Below are 18,736 nucleotides of genomic sequence, written 5' to 3' on the forward strand. Positions count from 1 at the left end.
AGTTACTGTGAGGTAAGTAGGTGTGTCCGTAGGCCTGGTAGTGCGCTGTGCAGCGTTCAGCCTCTGTCCGAGTCTCGGAGCAGATGAGCTGAAGCGAATGGCCAAAAAGGGTGCGTTGAGGAAGAAGGGAGAAGAAGAGAAGGAAGAGAGAGATCCCGAGAACATGTCTTGCTCTTATACGGGAAAGTTTATTGCTCCCGCCATTACGGGATTGGCTGAACCAAGCTAGACGTCATGCGGGGTGGACGTTGTGGAATTGTCCTGTGGGATTGTGGGAGTTGTAGTTCCTACACTGGTTAAGGGCCTTGTTCAAACGCCCAACAACTGAGCAGATCTTACTGCGGCTTCACCGGGGCCGGAGCCACCGACCTTCCAGGTCCCAGTCATGTACCTTAGCCACTAGGCTACAGGCTGCCCCTTTGCTGCATGGTTTCCCAAAGCAGAACATCACAGTCCCACACTGATTAACCAATAGGATGTGTTTCTGTTGAATTAGTATCAGAAAAATCTGCAGAATTGCGTTTATGTATTTATTAACCTTTATTTAACCAGGCAAGACCATCAAGGTTAAAAATCTCTTCTGCGAGGGTGGCCTGGTAAGACGATTAGCAGGACAGTAAACCAAAGTAGCATGTGCAGTTATAGTTACAACAATACAATAAATACAACATGAAATCCTAATTATTAAAATGCAAGTTAAAAGCAGGAACAGCTATCACGTACAGTTTACGGTGTGGTGCGCAATCAGAGCCTTGAACTCTGAAAGAGAGACCGTCTCTCCTAGTCTTAGGGTCTTTTGTATTCCAGGATAAAGGCGTATAATGGGAAAAGGCCCAATTCCTCATCTCATTTCTTTCTTTAGGTGCAGATTACATGCTCTGCTTGCTTTAAACTCAGCAGGTATTAGCTGTACTAATGTTTGGCTGCGAGATGTGACATGGCCACCGCCTTTTGAAATGTTTGGAGTGTGTCTCTGCCCTCCCTGGGCAAATAGCTGGATAAGTTCATCTGGTAAACCCAGAAAAGTTCCAAAACTTGAACTTGGACTGAATTGAAAAGAGCCGTTCTGGGTTTTACTCTGTGAATTTATCCAGACTACGATGTAATAATTTGTGACATACGCCCCTGATCTGTCATTTCTGCTCTGGGCTATTCTCCACATTTATAACCTCCTTAATACGGTTTGCCCTTTTTTGTTTGTAAATGTTTTTTCAGCCGGGGTGATGTAACCCTGAGGTGGGCGTATTTCTTTTCATAATTTCCCCATTTTAACCCTCCCTTGGCTTGCCGGGCCTCCAGTAGATTTCCGCAGCGAGAAACGGTATTGACACGGTCTGCACTCTCCGAAAAAAAGGTGTTTTGGCTTGTCTGCATATAGGAACCCTTTTCAGTTCTTTTTGGAACCCTCTATTATAAGTGTTAAGCGTGGAGGCTCCCAGACAAAGAACCAGTTTGCCCAACAAAGAACCCTTGAACTAGATACGGTTCTTCTATGGAATCAAAGGGTTCCTTTTGGAGACATTTTTTCTGAGAGTGTGTGCAACATTCTCCTAGAGTTTTTGTTTTATTTCTTTTTTATATGTAGTTTTTTGTCTGTTATCCCTTCCTGAAACAGATGGCAGAGATAAGTGGAAAGTAACATCACTTTCCGTCACCTCTTCGGCCCACAGAGCAGACGACGACACCGAAGCCGCCGAGCCCTGCTGTGATGCAAATGGGCCGGCCGCTTGCGTCTGTCTGTTTTCGCCTCGCCTTTCCCTCCCGAGAGGACGAGGGACGGGGTGCGTGCGCCCGGCGGGCTCCGGGGACAGAGCGCTTCTTTGTGAGGCAGACGAGCGCAGTGTCAGTGAGCCAGCCGCCCGCCCCACCCCCCTTGGCCTTTGTGCAGCCAGCTCCCCGGCGCTCTCCGGATCAGGGACTCACTTTACAGAGGCAGGCGCTCAGGATCCTCTCTTTACCTGCTGTCTGCAGTGCCTTGAGTCTGACGCAGCCTGGCTAACCTTGCGTTCAGTCTTAACACACTGCAAAAACCCCCAAAAAACAAGACGGTCTCAACAAGTATTTTGTTCTTCTATTTAGATATAAAATTGTATTTATGTTACTTTTTTGCTTAAATAAGTATTATATTGTATTGTGACAGTTAGACTCATTTCAAGATTTGTGTAATGGAGTAAGAAAAGTTCACAAGCAAAAGGTACCTTAAAACAAGCTACTTTTGAAAAAATCTGTACTATCCTAAAACGCTTGTTAAAACAGACAAGTTCTTTACCAAAATGACTACCAGTGACCACACTGATTTTACTGTAGCTAGAGTGTGAGGTTCCCCTTTGCATTCAGAAGAGTCCAAAATCCTGTCTTGGAATATGATGGTAATATTGTATAATCAGTTGGTGTCATGGATGTAGATCCGACAGGAAGGGCACATATCAAATGCGGGTGGTGCTATTAGGAGTAACTCCCCCCCCCACAAAAAATACAAAAATAAGAAACAAATATCCTATCAGTTGTCCCACCAAAGGTGAAATGAGGTTTACATCCTTGTTCACTGTCATTGTTAGGAACATTGTACATTGTAAAGGAACAATGAAGCCAATGTCTCGTATTAATGCAATCAGTTATCACTGATATACCTGAATACCTAAATGTAGTATAATCTAGCGTAATCAGATTTCATCCAAATGGAACAGCAGGGGAACAGGTGTATGCAGATGTTGTGGAGAAGAGCGTGCTTGATCACAGGACCTTCTCATGCTGGACAGGACAGATGACCTTGTGATATCCTGTATGAAGACTAGGTTCAATCTGTGTCTGCGAATCCAGCCCTTAGTGTTGCAGACACACTCAAATTGTCATACGATCGACACTACACAGGAAAGCACATTACGAAAGTGCTGAATAACATGTCAGGTGCCGGTGTGTGTGCTTGTGTTATTATCTGTGGGTGGAAACTGTCAGTCCATCATCAGTATGCGGTAGCGCTGCTCAGTTTCACGCGTTGGCTCCTCTCTCCACAGCTGTCGCTTCTGTAAGTGATAGCAGGTGAATCATGGCCTCTGAGATCAGTTCACGGTGTGCAGTGCCCAGTCATGGCGTTTGTGCCTCTTATCGGTAATGGATGCCTTTCCTGGCAGCATGAAAGTGGATGCAGTTTATTTAATTTAATATGCAGCTCAAGTGCGTACCTGAGCGCGCTTGTCGCTGCGGCGGTGTCAGTCGAGGCTCCGTTTCTGTTCCGACGTTTCGACGCCACCATCTGTTCCCGCGGGCCCGGCTTTTAATAGGCGTCCTCCTGCATTCGCACGCCGGTCCCTCCCTGTTATTAAAGCGCAGCCTGGCGGAAGCTGACAGCCACGTCTAATCACCGCGAGAAAGCTGTTATTTACCAGCTACGCCAGAGCGAGGAGCCGCGATCCAGGAGGAGGCGGGTGCGAAGCGTGTCACCCGCCCGACTGCGCACTTCTGAGTTACGAGGGCTCGCGCCGTTATTGACGACGAAAGCCCCGTTTTTCAGGAGGGGGTGCGAAGGGAGGGCGTATGAGGGTAATAACGGAGTATCTGAGTTATGAGGTTTAATTTGCGGAATATGGCGGAGAATGTTAATGCTACGCCGGGCTGCCTGCTCTGTCCTCAAGATATTCGGCGGGTTGTATTCATGAATCGCTGCAGAACAATTTCTGTGGAATATTCTTAAGTCCCTGCTAAGGATTTCTGTCTCCGCAACGAGAGGAGATATTTTTTTGCCATGGGGAGGGGGTGATATTCAACTTTCATAGTGGAAAAAAATGTATATCCTTCATTTTTTGTGACGAAGGCTGTCGTCTGTGTTGGTTTTTTATGTTAGCAGACTACCCATCTACGAAATAGGTGTGAGGGACATACAGTACCCTCCTTGTCACGGCTTTCTACCCTAACAAAGTCTTCAAATTCCTTTCAGATCTCCTTTGACTCGCACACACAGCTGAATGAATGTACGACTGAAATCCCAGCATGCCTTGGGACTATGTAAGAGCCGAACACACAGTCCCCATTACCATAATATCGATGACATGGTCATGAATGGAGTTGATTCATTAAGCGAGGGACGTGTAGCAGCGGCCGTGTTGTTGGAATGCGGCGCCTGGTCGCGATTGAAACCTGGGCAGCGACGATGCTACACTTGACGGGTGTTTTTAAGACGCTTAGAATGACCGTACCTAAGCCAGGCTTTGGAAAAGGGGCAAGTTTGGGGTGGGTAGTAATGGGAGAGTGTGTACTTGAAGGGATTCACCCAGTTCCTTGATTCCAGAAGCAACCCAGACTGAATATCTGTAGACACTAGCACACTTATGGCTGTTTCCTGATTCATTTTATAACTAAAACACACCTAGGGCTGTGTCATGGTTCATTTTATAATGACTATAACACACCTGGGGCTGCTTCATGGTTCGTTTTGTAAAGACTAAAACACACCTCGGGCTGGTTTATTTTATGTGAAACATTCTGAGTGCTTTTTTCATTCATTTAGGCAGATGTTGGACAGGATGTTCAGTTCCATGCATGTACACTGTAAATTACAACAATGACCCTTTGTATACTGCGGCTTTGTTTTTTTCCCTGACCTTTCTCCTTCCATAAAAGTTTTTCTTGGTCATAAGCTCATAGTTATGGGTTAAATTATAACTGTCAGGTAAGCCATTTTTCTTAGAAGGTATGTGGGTAATGAGTAATCTTGATGCTCTTTTCAGCCAGTGGTACAGAGAGGTCTGTGTATTGTTAACATGAATCTGAGAACTGGAGAGAGAAATAAAATGTTTTGGAAGTTGTTTTCTTAAAATACTACATCGGAGAACATGAGTTTCCCCTCCAGTTAAACTGAGTCATTTTAGACTCTCCCTGCCAAACCCCTCTCCCCTTTTTTGGATTGTTACTCATAAACAGATTATGGAATCACATTTTTTGGATAAAAGAACTGTGCTTCGTTGCCTAACAATGATGTGGATTTACCACCCGCTGAAACACAACACAATTTCGGAGATATTTTTGGATTGTGTGTACTTAATAGGGACAAGAGGCTTCTGGAGTAGGAAGTCTGTGGTTTTATGATTTATGATGGACTGTTTATTGAAGTGTTTAAGGTTAAAGGTCCTTGTTAAAGTATGTAACCTCAGGATGTTAACCCACAGAGTAGTCTCACCGTAAGGAAGTGGATATGAACTCACAGAATAGTATCAGTAGTACAACTCTTCATGCTTATTTTACTAGTTATGGATTTGATGTTTTTAACCTGTGTAGGAACCTATGCACTTGTAAGTCGATTTGGATTTAAAGCGTCTGCCAAATGACAAAAATGTAAAATATAAATGTAAACCCACAGAATAGTCTTGGCAGTACTGCAAGGTGACGAGTGAAAGCATCAGGTTTCCAATGACAGTTGTTTCTCCTCCATTGCAGGACAAGAAGGACTACCTGGACATCATCCACAGGTACACAGAGGTCCACGGCACGGTCCATGGAACCAGCACGGTCCACCTGCCCGCCTACGTGAAGAACCACGGCATCCTGAGCGGCAGAGACCTGCAGCTTCTGCTGAGGGAGACCAAGGTGAGTCAGGGTCCGTTCCACACACTGCGCAGAGGTGGAGAATGGACCGGAGGGGGGTCGTTTCCGCTCCTGAAGGGTTGCTGTGTATGTTGGTTTTTGTTTCCATCAATTTCCCTGGCTAAATGAGCCAATTGGCTGTATAGACCAATGCTAGTTCATCGCCCTCCTCTGATGTGGACCGCACCTGGGATATCACAATATGGAATTGTTTTTGGATTTAAATAATTTCAACACTTTACTGAGCTTCTCTGGTGTGTTGCAACCTATGATACACTCTGAAAAAGCACAAACCCTGCCTTCTGGTCCTCATGGTTGGCTCAGTTGGACCAGGCAAGATCATTTGAGCACAGAAAAGTATTTGAATCCAAAACAATAACATATTCTCAGTAGGCCTCCTGTTAGACTATTTAGATGAATAGGTGTTTATGAGCCTAAATGTGGCTCAAATACACACAGAAATGGTATATGTAAAGAAAAGCCTGTCCCCATTCAAGCCTGTCACTGTGGTGTATTCTCCTTCCTTAAACCTGTTCCCCTATTGTTGACCTTCTCTTTCAAACATGAAAATATTCTTCATTCATACACAGTGTGGATGATTAGTGTTAAACAATAAAGGTGAACCGAAAATTCGGAGCTCACTGTCTCAGTTGGGCCATGCCTGATTAATGTGCTTAATCTGCTCTAGAGTTAGTCAGCAAACTCAGTAATAATACAATAAGCAACTCACGCGTTTTGCATGCGTACATCGGTCCCCATCTTATACTCCTTTGGGAGTCAACTGTGAAGATTAAAAAAGTGAGAATTGGGATACCGGCAGGCTTTCAGATGTTCTTATTATGAGGTTCAGAATAGCCAGTCGGAGCTCTAATTAATTCCTGTATAGCTGGATCAGATATCAAAACCGTTGTAAGATAACAAGCACAACTCTCGCTTTGCCAAGCCCTCTCCTGTAAGTAAAGCATTTACCTGTTACAGACTGTTTCTGCTAATTGCTCTCTTGGGCTTTGAAGAGTGAGTATCCAACATTAAAATAGGGGACTAAACCAGATGGACGGTAACAGGGAGTCTCAGAAAAACAACAAAAAACCCCAAGTGAACACTAAGAGTCTTCTGTTAGCAAGCACAGGGTTCCTGGACTAAGAGCACCTACAATAAAACACAGAATGTGTCTTTAGTTGCACATATGGAGGTTTAGTTCATTTGACTGTGTATAGTATATGTATTGCAGAGGTTCTCAAGGAAATGGTATGCAAAGCTGTCTGACTGTTCCTTCCGTGTGTGGGATGGCAGCAGCAGAGAGGGAGTATGGCAAGAATGCTGTCCAGACCGGTCGCACAGGTTCTGAATCTGTGTCCTGAAATGAAATATGTCCTGAAAAGGCTGAGGTTTTGTATGGGATAATGTCCCAGACATGTCACATATTATCACTCTTGTCCCGTAGCACAATTAAACAGGGCTACACTGCACATGCACTGCAGATGTTATACAGCATGGACTGGTGGCACAATCAGGAAGCCATGGGAGTGGTTTCGGGAAGTCACTGTTTTGGGTGATTGCATCAGGGCAGTGCGGTCAACTACTTTGCTGAAAGGGCATAGTCCTCTTTGCATATACTCTACCTGCAGTGTGATAAGTTGCTTTCTATCTTTCAATGCCTTATCTTTTTTCTGACTGGAATCTCTCCGTACAATAACTCCTTTAGGAAGAGTCATAGGGCCTCCAAGTTCCATTAACTTTTAAATTAGTGGTCTTTTCAGAGCAGGGATACAGAATTGCAGGGAGACAGTTCCATATTCCTGCTCACACAAACGTAACGTAATTTCCCACAGCGAAAAACCGGTGTTGTTTCAGCACCAAGAGCCAGATATTACTCACAAAGAGGTACTAATGTTGTTGCAGTCTTGACCCTGTCTAAACTGGTGCAGCTGGTTTAGGCTGCATCTTTCGGCATTTTTAGGTGGTCGACCAGATATTCACCAGCTGAGCAGCCTATATCGCTAGCTAGTCTGCCTGTCCCCTGCTAGTCCCCCAGCTGACTGCACCAGCTTAACCAGTTTTGACCAACTTTGTCCAGCTAGATACCAGCCTCAGATTAGCTATTACCAGCTAAGTGATGAAAAAACACAGCTTAAGACATCTTAAACCAGCTGATCTTAGCTGGAATTTTCAGCAGGGTCGACTGTTCTGTTCTGTTCTGTTTTTACACAACCAAACAGAGCTGTTGAGTATTTGAAAGCTTGAACACTTCAACTCTGCCATGCAGCTTAATTAAAGCTGTGCTGAGCTGAGCCCTCAGTGTTGCTGCCTCTCAGCGTTTGCTTGTTGTGTTAAAAATCAACACGGTTCCAGTCAGGCTCCAGTCCTGGAGGGTCTGCTGGTTTTCGGTGTGTTTCAGCACCTAAGTGCGTAATTTAAGTTACTGATTGGGTAAAGAGTGCACACACTTGTTTTCCAGGCCTTGCACAGGCTGCTAATTAAAGCAAAACAACAAAACCCCTGAGTCAGTGCAGCCCTCCAAGGACTGGAGTTTGACAACCCTGGATTCTAGTGCTGCAGCAGTGTCGTCTGTGGCTTTCCGCTCCTGAGATTTTTATTCTATTCTTATTATTCCTGCTTTAATGCCGTCAAGCCACAGTGTCTTTTTCAGGAATAGTAGGAATTTCCCAATATACCTGTGTTTCTGAGGATGAACTCTCTCCTGAATGTGCGGCCGCTTGAAGAACCTCTCTCGCTCCCCAGTATCTTTTGTAATAATGAACAGACCGTAGTTTTTCAGGCTGAGGTCACCTCCGACCGACGCTGCTCTCCGGTGAGCGTGCAGCAGACCTTTGCTGTCACCTGCTGGCAGCAAGTAGCAGTGCGCCTCTGTGTCAGTAGATCTGCAGCATTCAGCCTCACGCCTGTAATCGGTGTGTGGACAATGGCATTACACAGAATGGTGGCCATGGCACTGTACAGAGGGAGTTCTCTGTTATCAGATTCATGGCTTGTCATTTAGTCACTGACAGTGGGGCCTTTGTCCGAGTCGCCTCCTAAGTTATGACTTGGACAAATGTTATTCCATTAAATGTCATTGGCCAGAGATTAAAGCCTACAGCGTGGTTAATCTAGCCTAGTCAGTCAAAATACTGAGGTAATTTGCCGCTTTTCTGTGACTGTTCTGATTTGAAGATCCAAATTGGCACCTACCCCTGAGCAACTGGATGTTGTTTTTTGCAGACCTGGATGAAATGCGCATTTGTCTTGGATTCAAATACTTTCTGTGCTCTATTGATCTTGCCTGGTTGAACCTGCCAAGAGGACCTGGAGGTGGGCTTTGCCCCTTTTTAGAGTATTTTATTGGTTCTAATATACCAGACAAGCTCAGTGAAGTGTAGAAAAGTATTTGAATCCAAAACAAATATGTATTTGACCGAGGTCAGGTTTATTGTGTCGTTTGGCGCAACAAATGCATTTAATTCACTTTTCGTGCCAGAAGCGTTTTAAGTTGAGCTGGGTAGTCAAGCCATCTGCCTGCTGGCTGACCCCTTTCAACGGTTCCCCACTGAAGAGATGTCGATTAGTTTTTTTGACACTGATCGAAGCTTCCCTGCCAAGTTCTAAACTCAGTGTGACCTGTGGACTCTTCTAGCTAGCACTTTACTCAGCAATTAGCTTTCAGGGTTTCCGAAATGGCCTCACATACAATCTTTTTTTTCATGTTTTTTTTTTTTTCAGCTTCCTGTTTGAGTTTTTGAGTGAGTGTCAGATAAAATGTTTAGTTTTTTGGTTGTAATTCCTCACTGTTATCAATTTATTTTTACAATGTGTGTACGTTATTATGTGTGTATCACACCCACATATTGCAGCGTAACCATAAATTGAGAAGAAACCTTTAGTGCAGTTGCGGCCTGAGAGCGAGGAGATTGACGGGTGTTTTCTCTCTTCTGTCGGCAGCTGTTCGTGGGGCTGTCCTTCCCCTATGAAGGCCCCGCCCCCCTGGAGGCCATAGCCAATGGGTGCACTTTCCTCAACCCCAAATTCAACCCCCCGAAGAGCTCCAAGAACACCGACTTCTTCAAAGGAAAGCCCACGTTACGAGAGGTGAGAGTTTCAGCTTACTCGTCAAGCCAGCTGTACCTTCTTCATTTGACATTGTATTATTGTGGCACTTAAAATAAAACATCTTTAAAAATTTGGAGGCTAGAGCAGTGGTCTCAAAAGTTGTTTCCACAGAGGGCCATGTGTATGCAAATCAGAAACCGGGACTAGTATGTTGAAGACCCTTAGAGGAAAGTGCGCTTTATTATACATCGCTCTGGAAAAGAGCGTTTGCTCAATGTAATGTATGCAGGTTTTCATTCCGATCAATTTGTGCAGCCTTAATTGATTCCATATACATTCAACTGCATTACAGCAGAGGATATAAGCGACAGTTGTTATTCAGACATATACACATTTCACTTCATGTACATTATGTGCAAACCTACAGCCCTCATTCAGCAAATAATTGAATTATACTCTCTCTCTCGCTCCCTCTCTCTCTCTCTCCCTCTACCCCCCCCCCCCTCTCTCTCTCTCTCTCTCTCTCTCTCTCTCTCTCTCTCTCTCTCTCCTGCAGCTGACATCCCAGCACCCGTACGCAGAGGTGTACATTGGTCAGCCCCACGTCTGGACCGTCAACATCGACAACACCTCCGAGGTGGAGAGAGCCGTCAGGTCCATCCTCAGCCAGAAGGTGGCGCCACGTTCCACCGCGTACAACACGCTCACCTAACCTCACACTGATACTGTACTCACTCAGGAGCTCAGTTTGTATTATATTTAACAGCTGTTGTCACTGTAGAACCCTGTTCCTCAAAGCACATTCCACGAGGGCTGAGAACTGCTGGTTTGCACCTTCCTTTTACCGAGGAGTCAGGTGTGAAACCAGTCTGGCCAGTCAGTAGCACTTTGTTACCTAGTACCGAGTATTCAGTTTGTTATCTGTGAAAAAGAAAACCAGAACACAACAGAATCCCGGTTTTATTGGGTAAATGGCTTTCTCCACATTATTTACATGGAGGCATCAATCGCTCCGATTCAAAAATCCACTGTGGGATATTTTCAAAATTAGAAATTAGAAAAAACATTTGTTCACAAAATAAACTAAATCCGTCTTGGCCCCCCCTCACCTGCCTGTGTTCTTCCCTTCAGATTGAGCCCTACCTGCCCTACGAGTTCACCTGTGAGGGGATGCTCCAGAGGGTGAACGCTTTCATCGAGAATCAGGTCAGTTTCCTCGACCACTCACTTCTGCTCTTCCTTTGGAGAGGGCATTCTTTTATTCCTCATCCGTTATATTTCATTACAGTTATATAGCTAAGGCTTTAATCAAATTTTATCAAGTCCCCACTGGCGCCAAATGCGGTTAAAGCTTATCGTGGTTGCACCAGGGCTTGAACCACCAACCTTCTGGGTCCCAGTCATGCACCTTATCCCCTCATCCACTCTGCCTCCCCCCCCCCCCCACCCTGCTCTCATTGGAGCAGCCAGATTAGCGATCGCCCTCATCGGTGTGCCTGTTTGGACAGGAAGTGAGAGATTGTCACCACGGTTAAAATACTGTAACGACCCTCCCAGAATGAGGGCCGCTACACTCGCTAAAGCGCGTTCGCAAGCGGGCGATTCTCTGATTGTATTCGCCGCTGGGACGAAGCTCCTAATAAAAGCACAGCTGTTACTATGCAGAACGGGATCTGATGTCTCATCAGTGCGCGGAATTGACAAGGGTTGTGAAAGAAATTACACAAAATCTGTCTGTTCATTTCATACAGAAGAGAAGCACTGTGATTTATTGGTCCCGAAATGAACTGACATGGTGTCATGTTCATGCATGTTGCTTTTGTCAGGTTTTTGGGCTTCATGATTTATACATGAAGCTATCACCCGCTCTTGATTTTGTTCTGCCTTTATCATTTGCACTTGTAGGCTGCCGGCCAACAATTGAATTATTACATGTCTAATATACGGAAAGAAGCCAGTTTCGTGTTCGCACATTGAAACTTGAGCTCTTCACATTCATACAGGGAAAGGAGTCATGTTGTCAGAATTGGGGTTCTGGAATTTATTTTAATAACTCAACAGTTATATAAATGATCTTGCTGTTGTGTCTTGTAACTTGCTTCCAATTCAGTTTGCCAATGATATCAATTTGATTATATCCCACAAAAACCTCAATTTACTAATTAATGAGGTCAATTCTAGCATGGCCAAATTTTCTGAATGGTTCCAAACAAATTAGTTATCAATAAGTGAAATGTAAAAAAAACAAAACAAAAAAAAAAAACACCTAACTTCATTGTACTCACAGTGAAGTTGTATTGTAGGTATTCCAGTTTTGTCTACATTTCCTGGAGTTTTGGTTGATGAAAAAATGTCCTCCAGCACATGCCTTTTTTGCTTTCCGCTATGTACGGTTCAAATGAATAAACACAAATACACAGTTCAGGGGGACGTTTTTTCCCCAGTGTCCGACTGCAATGTCTCTACCGGGATTGAAACCTGCAGCTCCGTTAGTACTGCTGTGCCACGCACACTCAGAGCCAGGCAGCGTGGATAGTCTGGGGTAGTTTGGTTTAGTTTAGTTCATTTGGTTAATCGTAATAAACGCACAGTCATGCGTACATTTAAAAATCATTGAGGATAACACAGTAAAGTTTCGTGCTCGCCCTCGCTCAGGTAACACTCGCGGCCGCTTCTCTCCCTCAGGACTTCTGCCACGGCCAGGTGATGTGGCCCCCGCTGAGCGTGCTCCAGGTGAAGCTGGCTGCCCCAGGGAAGTCCTGTAAGCAGGTCTGTCAGGAGGAGCAGCTCATCTGCGAGCCGTCCTTCTTCCAGCACCTCAACAAGGACAAGGACCTGGTCAAGTGAGTCCCTGCCCTGACTCTGATACACTGACTGTTACTGCTCTGGCACGCACAGCGTTGCAATAACACAGAAACGACACACACTGTTACTGCACTGATACACACTGTTAGAATAACACAGGAACAGCACTGTTACTGCACTGATGCACACTGTTACAATACCACAGTAACGACACACACTGTTACTGCTCTGGTACACACAGCGTTACAATACCACAGAAACGACACACACTGTTACTGCTCTGGTACACACAGCGTTACAATACCACAGAAACGACACACACTGTTACTGCTCTGGTACACACAGTGTTACAATACCACAGTAATGACACACACTGTTACTGCCCTGATACACACTGTTAGAATAACACAGGAACAATACTGTTACTGCACTGATGCACACTGTTAGAATGACAGTAATGACACAGTAATGACACACACTGTTACTCCACTGGTACACACTGTTAGAATGACACAGTAATGACACACACTGTTACTCCACTGGTACACACTGTTAGAATGACACAGTAATGACACACAGTTACTGCACTGGTACACACTGTTAGAATGACACAGTAACGGCACACACTCTTACTCAACCGCCTGTTTGCTTACATTGTGGTACCCTTACTTCCCTTTCCCCCAATCAATGCAATGTTAACAGCTGATCATAAGCTTAACCTTCCTACATGGTGTGTGTCCTGCGCATTTCTTTGTCATTCCACTAGATGGAGACATTGTATCGATTTGGCATATTTCCACTGCATCTGGTTTTCAGATGTGTGCAGAATAATTTAATTTAAATGCAGGAGCACATTGGTGCATTGCGAATAGTTATATATGAGTATGGGATTCATTCAGTGCTTTGTAGTGTTCGTCTGTTAGCATGAGCTCATTGTTCAATTCATTTCAATTCAACTCAACTGAAGGATTAACTCCATTCACTGACCCATGTTTTTAACCAGGTTTTATCTGCCAGCATTTACTTGCCATTTCTAGCAGTCATAAAAGTGTTTCTGAGCAAACAAATCTGTGCAGTTCCACATTGATGCTGTGCTCGATGTTAATGTTTAACAGGAACAAACAGATATGGCTCACTTAGGTGTGTGCAGTTACCATTGCTGGCCACTTGAGGTCATGTTTCAGTCTCTGTAGAAATTCATTTATTTTATACATGTTACTGAGTGTGTTGAAAGGGCAGGTTACTCATTCAAAGAGTGGTTGTGCAGTAGACCTGGGTAAAATACGTAATTGTTTTGGATTCAAATACTTTTCTACGCTTTACCAAGCTTGTCTGGTGCATTGGAACATATTAAATACTCTCCAAAAGTGGTAACCCCGCCTTCTGCTCCTCTTGGCTTGCTGAGTTGCACCAGGCAAGATCAATCGAGCACAGAAAAGTATTTGAATCCAAAGCAAGTATGTATTTGACCCAGATCTGGTGTGTAAGAAAGGTCCCAGTCAGGAGCCGCACTGAAGGCCCAGCTACGGTGACAGAAGCGAAGGATTTGAATTTAGATTTGAATTTGAATTTGAAACTGAAACGGCTCCTCTGTCTCTGGGCAGGTTTGGGATAGACTGCCGGATAGTGGAGTCCGCGGCCGACACGGTGGTGCCGGCGTTCGACGAGGCCACGGGGCACTGTGTGTTCCAGTCGGACCTCCTGCTGTTCAGCTGCGCCGGGGCGCACGGCTCCCTGAAACGCATCTGCCCCTGCAGAGACTACATGAAGGGCCAGGTGGCGCTCTGCAAGGGCTGCCTATAGCCCTGCTCCCAACCCTCATCCTCCCTGCCTCCCCCCCCCCCGTCCCCTGCCCTCATTGGAGCAGCCAGACCAGGGAGGTGCAGTCCCAAAAAGAAGCAGGCAGTTGAACTCCACGAAGGCTCCCAACGCGCCAGGAGTGAGAAGGTTGCTGGGCACCATCTTTATTTACGGCTTTTTCCACCCCCCTTCTCCTGTGGGATATGCGCGTTTCACATCTGAGGACGCGGATTGTCGCAAACCAAGGGATCAGATGGTGGAATAGATGTGGCAGAGAAAGGGATGTCTGTGGATTATACCATTTGACATTACAAGGGGGGCGACAATGTGTATATATGTGTACATACAAAAAAAAAAACCTCTCCAATGTCAGCCTGATATACTTGAATACAGGTAACGTGTAAAGAAGCTGAAACATGCCAGTACTCTGCACTGCCCCCTGGCTGCTTGACTGGTGCTGCAGAGCAGCAAACTTCACTTAATCCTGCCGTTTGGGTTCGGTCTCCTGAATGACATAGTCGCGCCGCGGGACCAATACGCCGGTTCATGTTCGGAACCAGAACCGTCCCCCTGCCCCGAACGGCTCTACCATTTAGCAGTTTTCTCTTCTTTGTTTAAGTTTGTAGATTTGCACTGGTGAGTTCTTTTTTTCAGAGGTGCCAGTGGGTGTGTGTTCACTCCCAGTTATGTCCCGACACTGTAAATGTACCGCCATATGTAGCCAAGCCACATGTCCGTCCAGGAGATAGGCGGTCGGAAGTTGTAAAGTTTATTAGGAACGCGCGATCTCTCTTATTGCTGAAATCTGTACAAAATCACAATGGATCATGACGAATTGTGTATTTATAGGTGGGTGTCTATATTTATTTATACAAAGAAATGAAAAACACATGGATGGATATGTGTAGGCTACATACCTACGCATGTCAGGATGTTAGCGCTCCTCACAGAATTAAAAGCATTTAAAACCATTAATGGGCCTCCATGTTTTTAGATTTGGATATTTTTAATGATTATATGAATAGATCTACTGGTTTACCTACTTGTTGATAGGGAACTGCTGAAGTAGTGTAAAAGTCGTGAGAAAAATGCACTATGCGATATACTCGCTAAAGATGAACAAATGTTATAGACACTGAATACTATTCTTATCGGGGTTTGTTTTTTTTAATTTATTTTGTACAGAGATCTTTGTCACAGGTGTTTGCTGAATGAAATGATAGTTTACTTATTTTTGTTTATTTATAGTAGATGGTAAGGGAAATTCGATATTTTAAGGTTATTTTATTTAATGGAAATGAAGTGCGATCACTTTTGTGTGTATACTGTCCGTGGGAATTGTTCGTTCGGAATAGAGCGCCAGTAAGTATCTTGTGAAATCTTGTGCCCAGCGCTAAAAACATCACGTTTTCTAAAGAAATCGAAGTGCCTGCCAGTAGGAATTTATGTGCACATAAAGGGGCAAATTAAGGATAGATTCAATCTAACATGCAATGCACTTCAGCCTTAACTTTGAGCAGTCTTTGCATATTTGTTGGTATCGGTGATATATTGTTGAAATATTCCTAAAATATTTCTACTAAGTGTGTTGTCAAGAAAAGGCGAAGTGTACAGAAATGCTTTGTGAGTCAAAAGTTAAGGGAAAAGTGGTTTTGAGTTTAGTTTGAGTCAAGGCCTGGTTTCTCTTTAAAAATCAGAACTCCATTTTGTATTTTGCATCAAGCAAGAAGTAGTTGCAGGATACTTGCTGAGGGGCTGATTCAGTGTATATCAACACTGATCGATGTGTACCATCACAGTGCATAGTGTTAATTGGCTAACAGGACTGGGCATCACACAGTCTAATTCTGCCTAAATGCCAGCAAGAACTTTATTTTCATGTTTTATTTTTAGTTTAGATCACAATTTGATTTGCACATCTGTCAATACAGTCTAATATCTATTTAGTCCGCCACTGTAAGCTGTTTATTAACACAATATATGAACACTGATGTAATTACAGGGATGTATTCACTGGGCAACAGATACAGTCAGCTGCAGAATTATTGGCACCCTTAATACTGTAGTAATGAAGAAAAAAGCCTTCAACAGATACTGGTAATCTATTTGTTATGTTCAAACATACTGTATAGGAGAACTACATACTTTAATTTCAATTAATTTAATTTATGTTTGTCAGTGTGTTTTTCTCAAGTAATCTCATTTTTTTGAAGACGATGGGTATTGGCATCCCTAACAATTATTGTAAATAAAATCAAACAAACTTAAATAGCTAATATAATTGTACTTAAGTTAGTCTAAAGGAACTATATTGTGTCATTCCATCACTTCCTCTTTCACTAGGGTATAAAAATGACGTAACACGCATGCAAAATCCCTTTGTCATCCATCAGCATGGGAAAGGCCAAAGAACTATCTATTGCAAAGAGACGGATGGTAATTGACTGTCCAGTAATGGGTACAAAAAATAAACATAAATGATTAAACATACCACTTAGCATTGTAAGGGAAATAATAAAAACATAAAACTAATGGAATGGTTACAAACTAGCCAGGAAGAGGACACAAGTACACATTGTCCCTGCAGATGGTAAAGAAGATGTTTAGGGAGGCATTAAAGAACCCAGGGATCACAATTTTAAGAATTGCAGATTGGTTGCATCTTGGGGTCACCAAGTACCAAAAAGAACCATAAGATGCCACCATCTGCAAACTCTTTGGAAGTGTTATGTTTTGTGTGCATATTTATCAAGGGTGGCAATAATTCTGGAGCCCACTGTACATTAATATTACATTAACATTTTGCGAGTGTGCCAGTCTTTTTTTTATTGTTCCTATATGTTCCTGTGACTCATCGCAAGTATTTGTGTGCGTTTTATTTATGTAACGTGTGCCTTGTTATGATTTTGTGGATGCGCTTGCCTTCTGTCTCAAAAGTGCTGTCTTCTGAGTAACCATTGGAACAGCCACGGCTGTATGATTGGTTGTGATTGTGTCTAATGCTTTTATAAAATCACCCAGAGGGAGAATTGCATGGATTCATATCAATTTCTGAATTGGTATTGCGTTTTTGCTTTCTGTCAAAACTCAAAACCGTCTTCACTCTCTCTCACTGGGTTTTTACAGGACAGTAATTAGTCCAGTCAATCCTTTACTGGGTTTTAGTTTTGCCGATTAGCGTTTGAAAAGTGTCAGATCTTCAGCACTAGCGGAAATGGTAACATTAGCATTCGTTATCATTGAGATAAGACGACAAAGACACCTGGAGCCTACTTTACAGTGGAGGGGTTTTCGTATCTTAACTGTAGGAGAATGTTATGTTAAGTCAAGTTTTTTATTGAAATTAACAGCATTCTTTCACAGAACCTTTTGGAAAGGAGCATTTTTTTTATGGTGTGTGCTGTTTGTAACCTTGGAAGTGTTTGTGAAAGGTAGTGACAAAAAGAGGCGGGAGATAAAGAAAGAATAAACCAGATTTTGTTTTCACCCTTGAATACGCAGGATAAAACTTTATTTTTCAATAAACCTTTTTCTGTGACGAAGGAATCTCACTGTCGCATGGGTGTTCTATATAAATATACATTGTGTTTACATCATCCACAGTAGTACCACTGCAATATGTTACATTCACACATTAGATTCCGTGCACATAGTGGTGCAGTTAATATCAGAGACCTATATTGTACAAAATGTATGTGTGTGAGAGGGAGATGAATGTTCTGAACTAATGATGCAAACCATGGCAAGTTTGTGGGAGGGCAAAGCCTGTACTTTTGAGTCTGAGGTGTTATGGCTGTCAGCCCATGCAAAGCAGCATCAAGGCCTTGGTTCAGGCTCAAAGCTCTTCTGCTCTTCTAAATGTCGAAACCGCAAATGACGTGTGCAGGCGTACAGAAGCACTTATTGCATTGACACAATGGGGCATACAAATTAATATAATATCTTAGTGTGTGTGTATGTGTGTGAGAGAGAGCGAGAGTACTGTAAGTGTGTGTGTGTGTGTGTGTGTGTGTGTGTGTGTGTGTGTATGTGTGTGAACGTAACCGAGTGAGAGAACAAGAGTATTGGAAGTGTGTGTGTTTGAGAGAGTGAGCAAGAGTACTGTAAGTGTGTGTGTGTGTGTGAGAAAGAGGGAGTGTGCATGCATGCGTGTGTGTGTGGATGACTATGCATGAGCACACTCCTCTTTGTGCTGGTTCAACACAAATGCAGACACAAGCCAGCATGTTCAATGGTAACAAAGAGGGACGATGGCAGATGGGGGAGACCCCCACGTTGTGGACATGTGAAGAATCAGGAAATAACAGACACCTACCTGTCGTTATGGCTTTCATATCCAAGACCGGTAGTTTAAATAAAGCTGTTCAGCAGTAGACGTTTGAGAGGTTAAAAAACGCAGTGCAGTATTTTCTGTCTATACACACAGCTGTAATACTCTTTTCAAACATTTAGTGAGCCTATAGTCACAGTTAACTCCAGGTATGGAACCACACTGCAATGTGCATGC

The 18,736-nt window shown here is 43.7% G+C and overlaps 1 protein-coding gene across 3 annotated transcripts in view; it reads left to right on the forward strand.

The window, feature by feature from the left end:
* The window catches only part of LOC133123731 (alpha-1,6-mannosylglycoprotein 6-beta-N-acetylglucosaminyltransferase A-like), a 77,660-nt gene extending 59,885 nt beyond the window's left edge, over positions 1-17,775 (forward strand). For all 3 annotated transcript variants that reach the window (XM_061234231.1, XM_061234230.1, XM_061234229.1), the window contains exons 12-17: positions 5,431-5,580; positions 9,517-9,663; positions 10,181-10,297; positions 10,756-10,830; positions 12,310-12,467; positions 14,034-17,775. In XM_061234231.1, coding sequence (XP_061090215.1) covers positions 5,431-5,580; positions 9,517-9,663; positions 10,181-10,297; positions 10,756-10,830; positions 12,310-12,467; positions 14,034-14,232 — 846 coding nt within the window. In that variant the 3' untranslated portion in view covers positions 14,233-17,775. The remainder of the gene's footprint in view (positions 1-5,430; positions 5,581-9,516; positions 9,664-10,180; positions 10,298-10,755; positions 10,831-12,309; positions 12,468-14,033) is intronic.
* Positions 17,776-18,736: the final 961 nt, after the last annotated feature.

The sequence above is a fragment of the Conger conger genome, chromosome 3 (genome assembly GCF_963514075.1).
Source record: "Conger conger chromosome 3, fConCon1.1, whole genome shotgun sequence".
Classification (NCBI taxonomy): domain Eukaryota; kingdom Metazoa; phylum Chordata; class Actinopteri; order Anguilliformes; family Congridae; genus Conger; species Conger conger.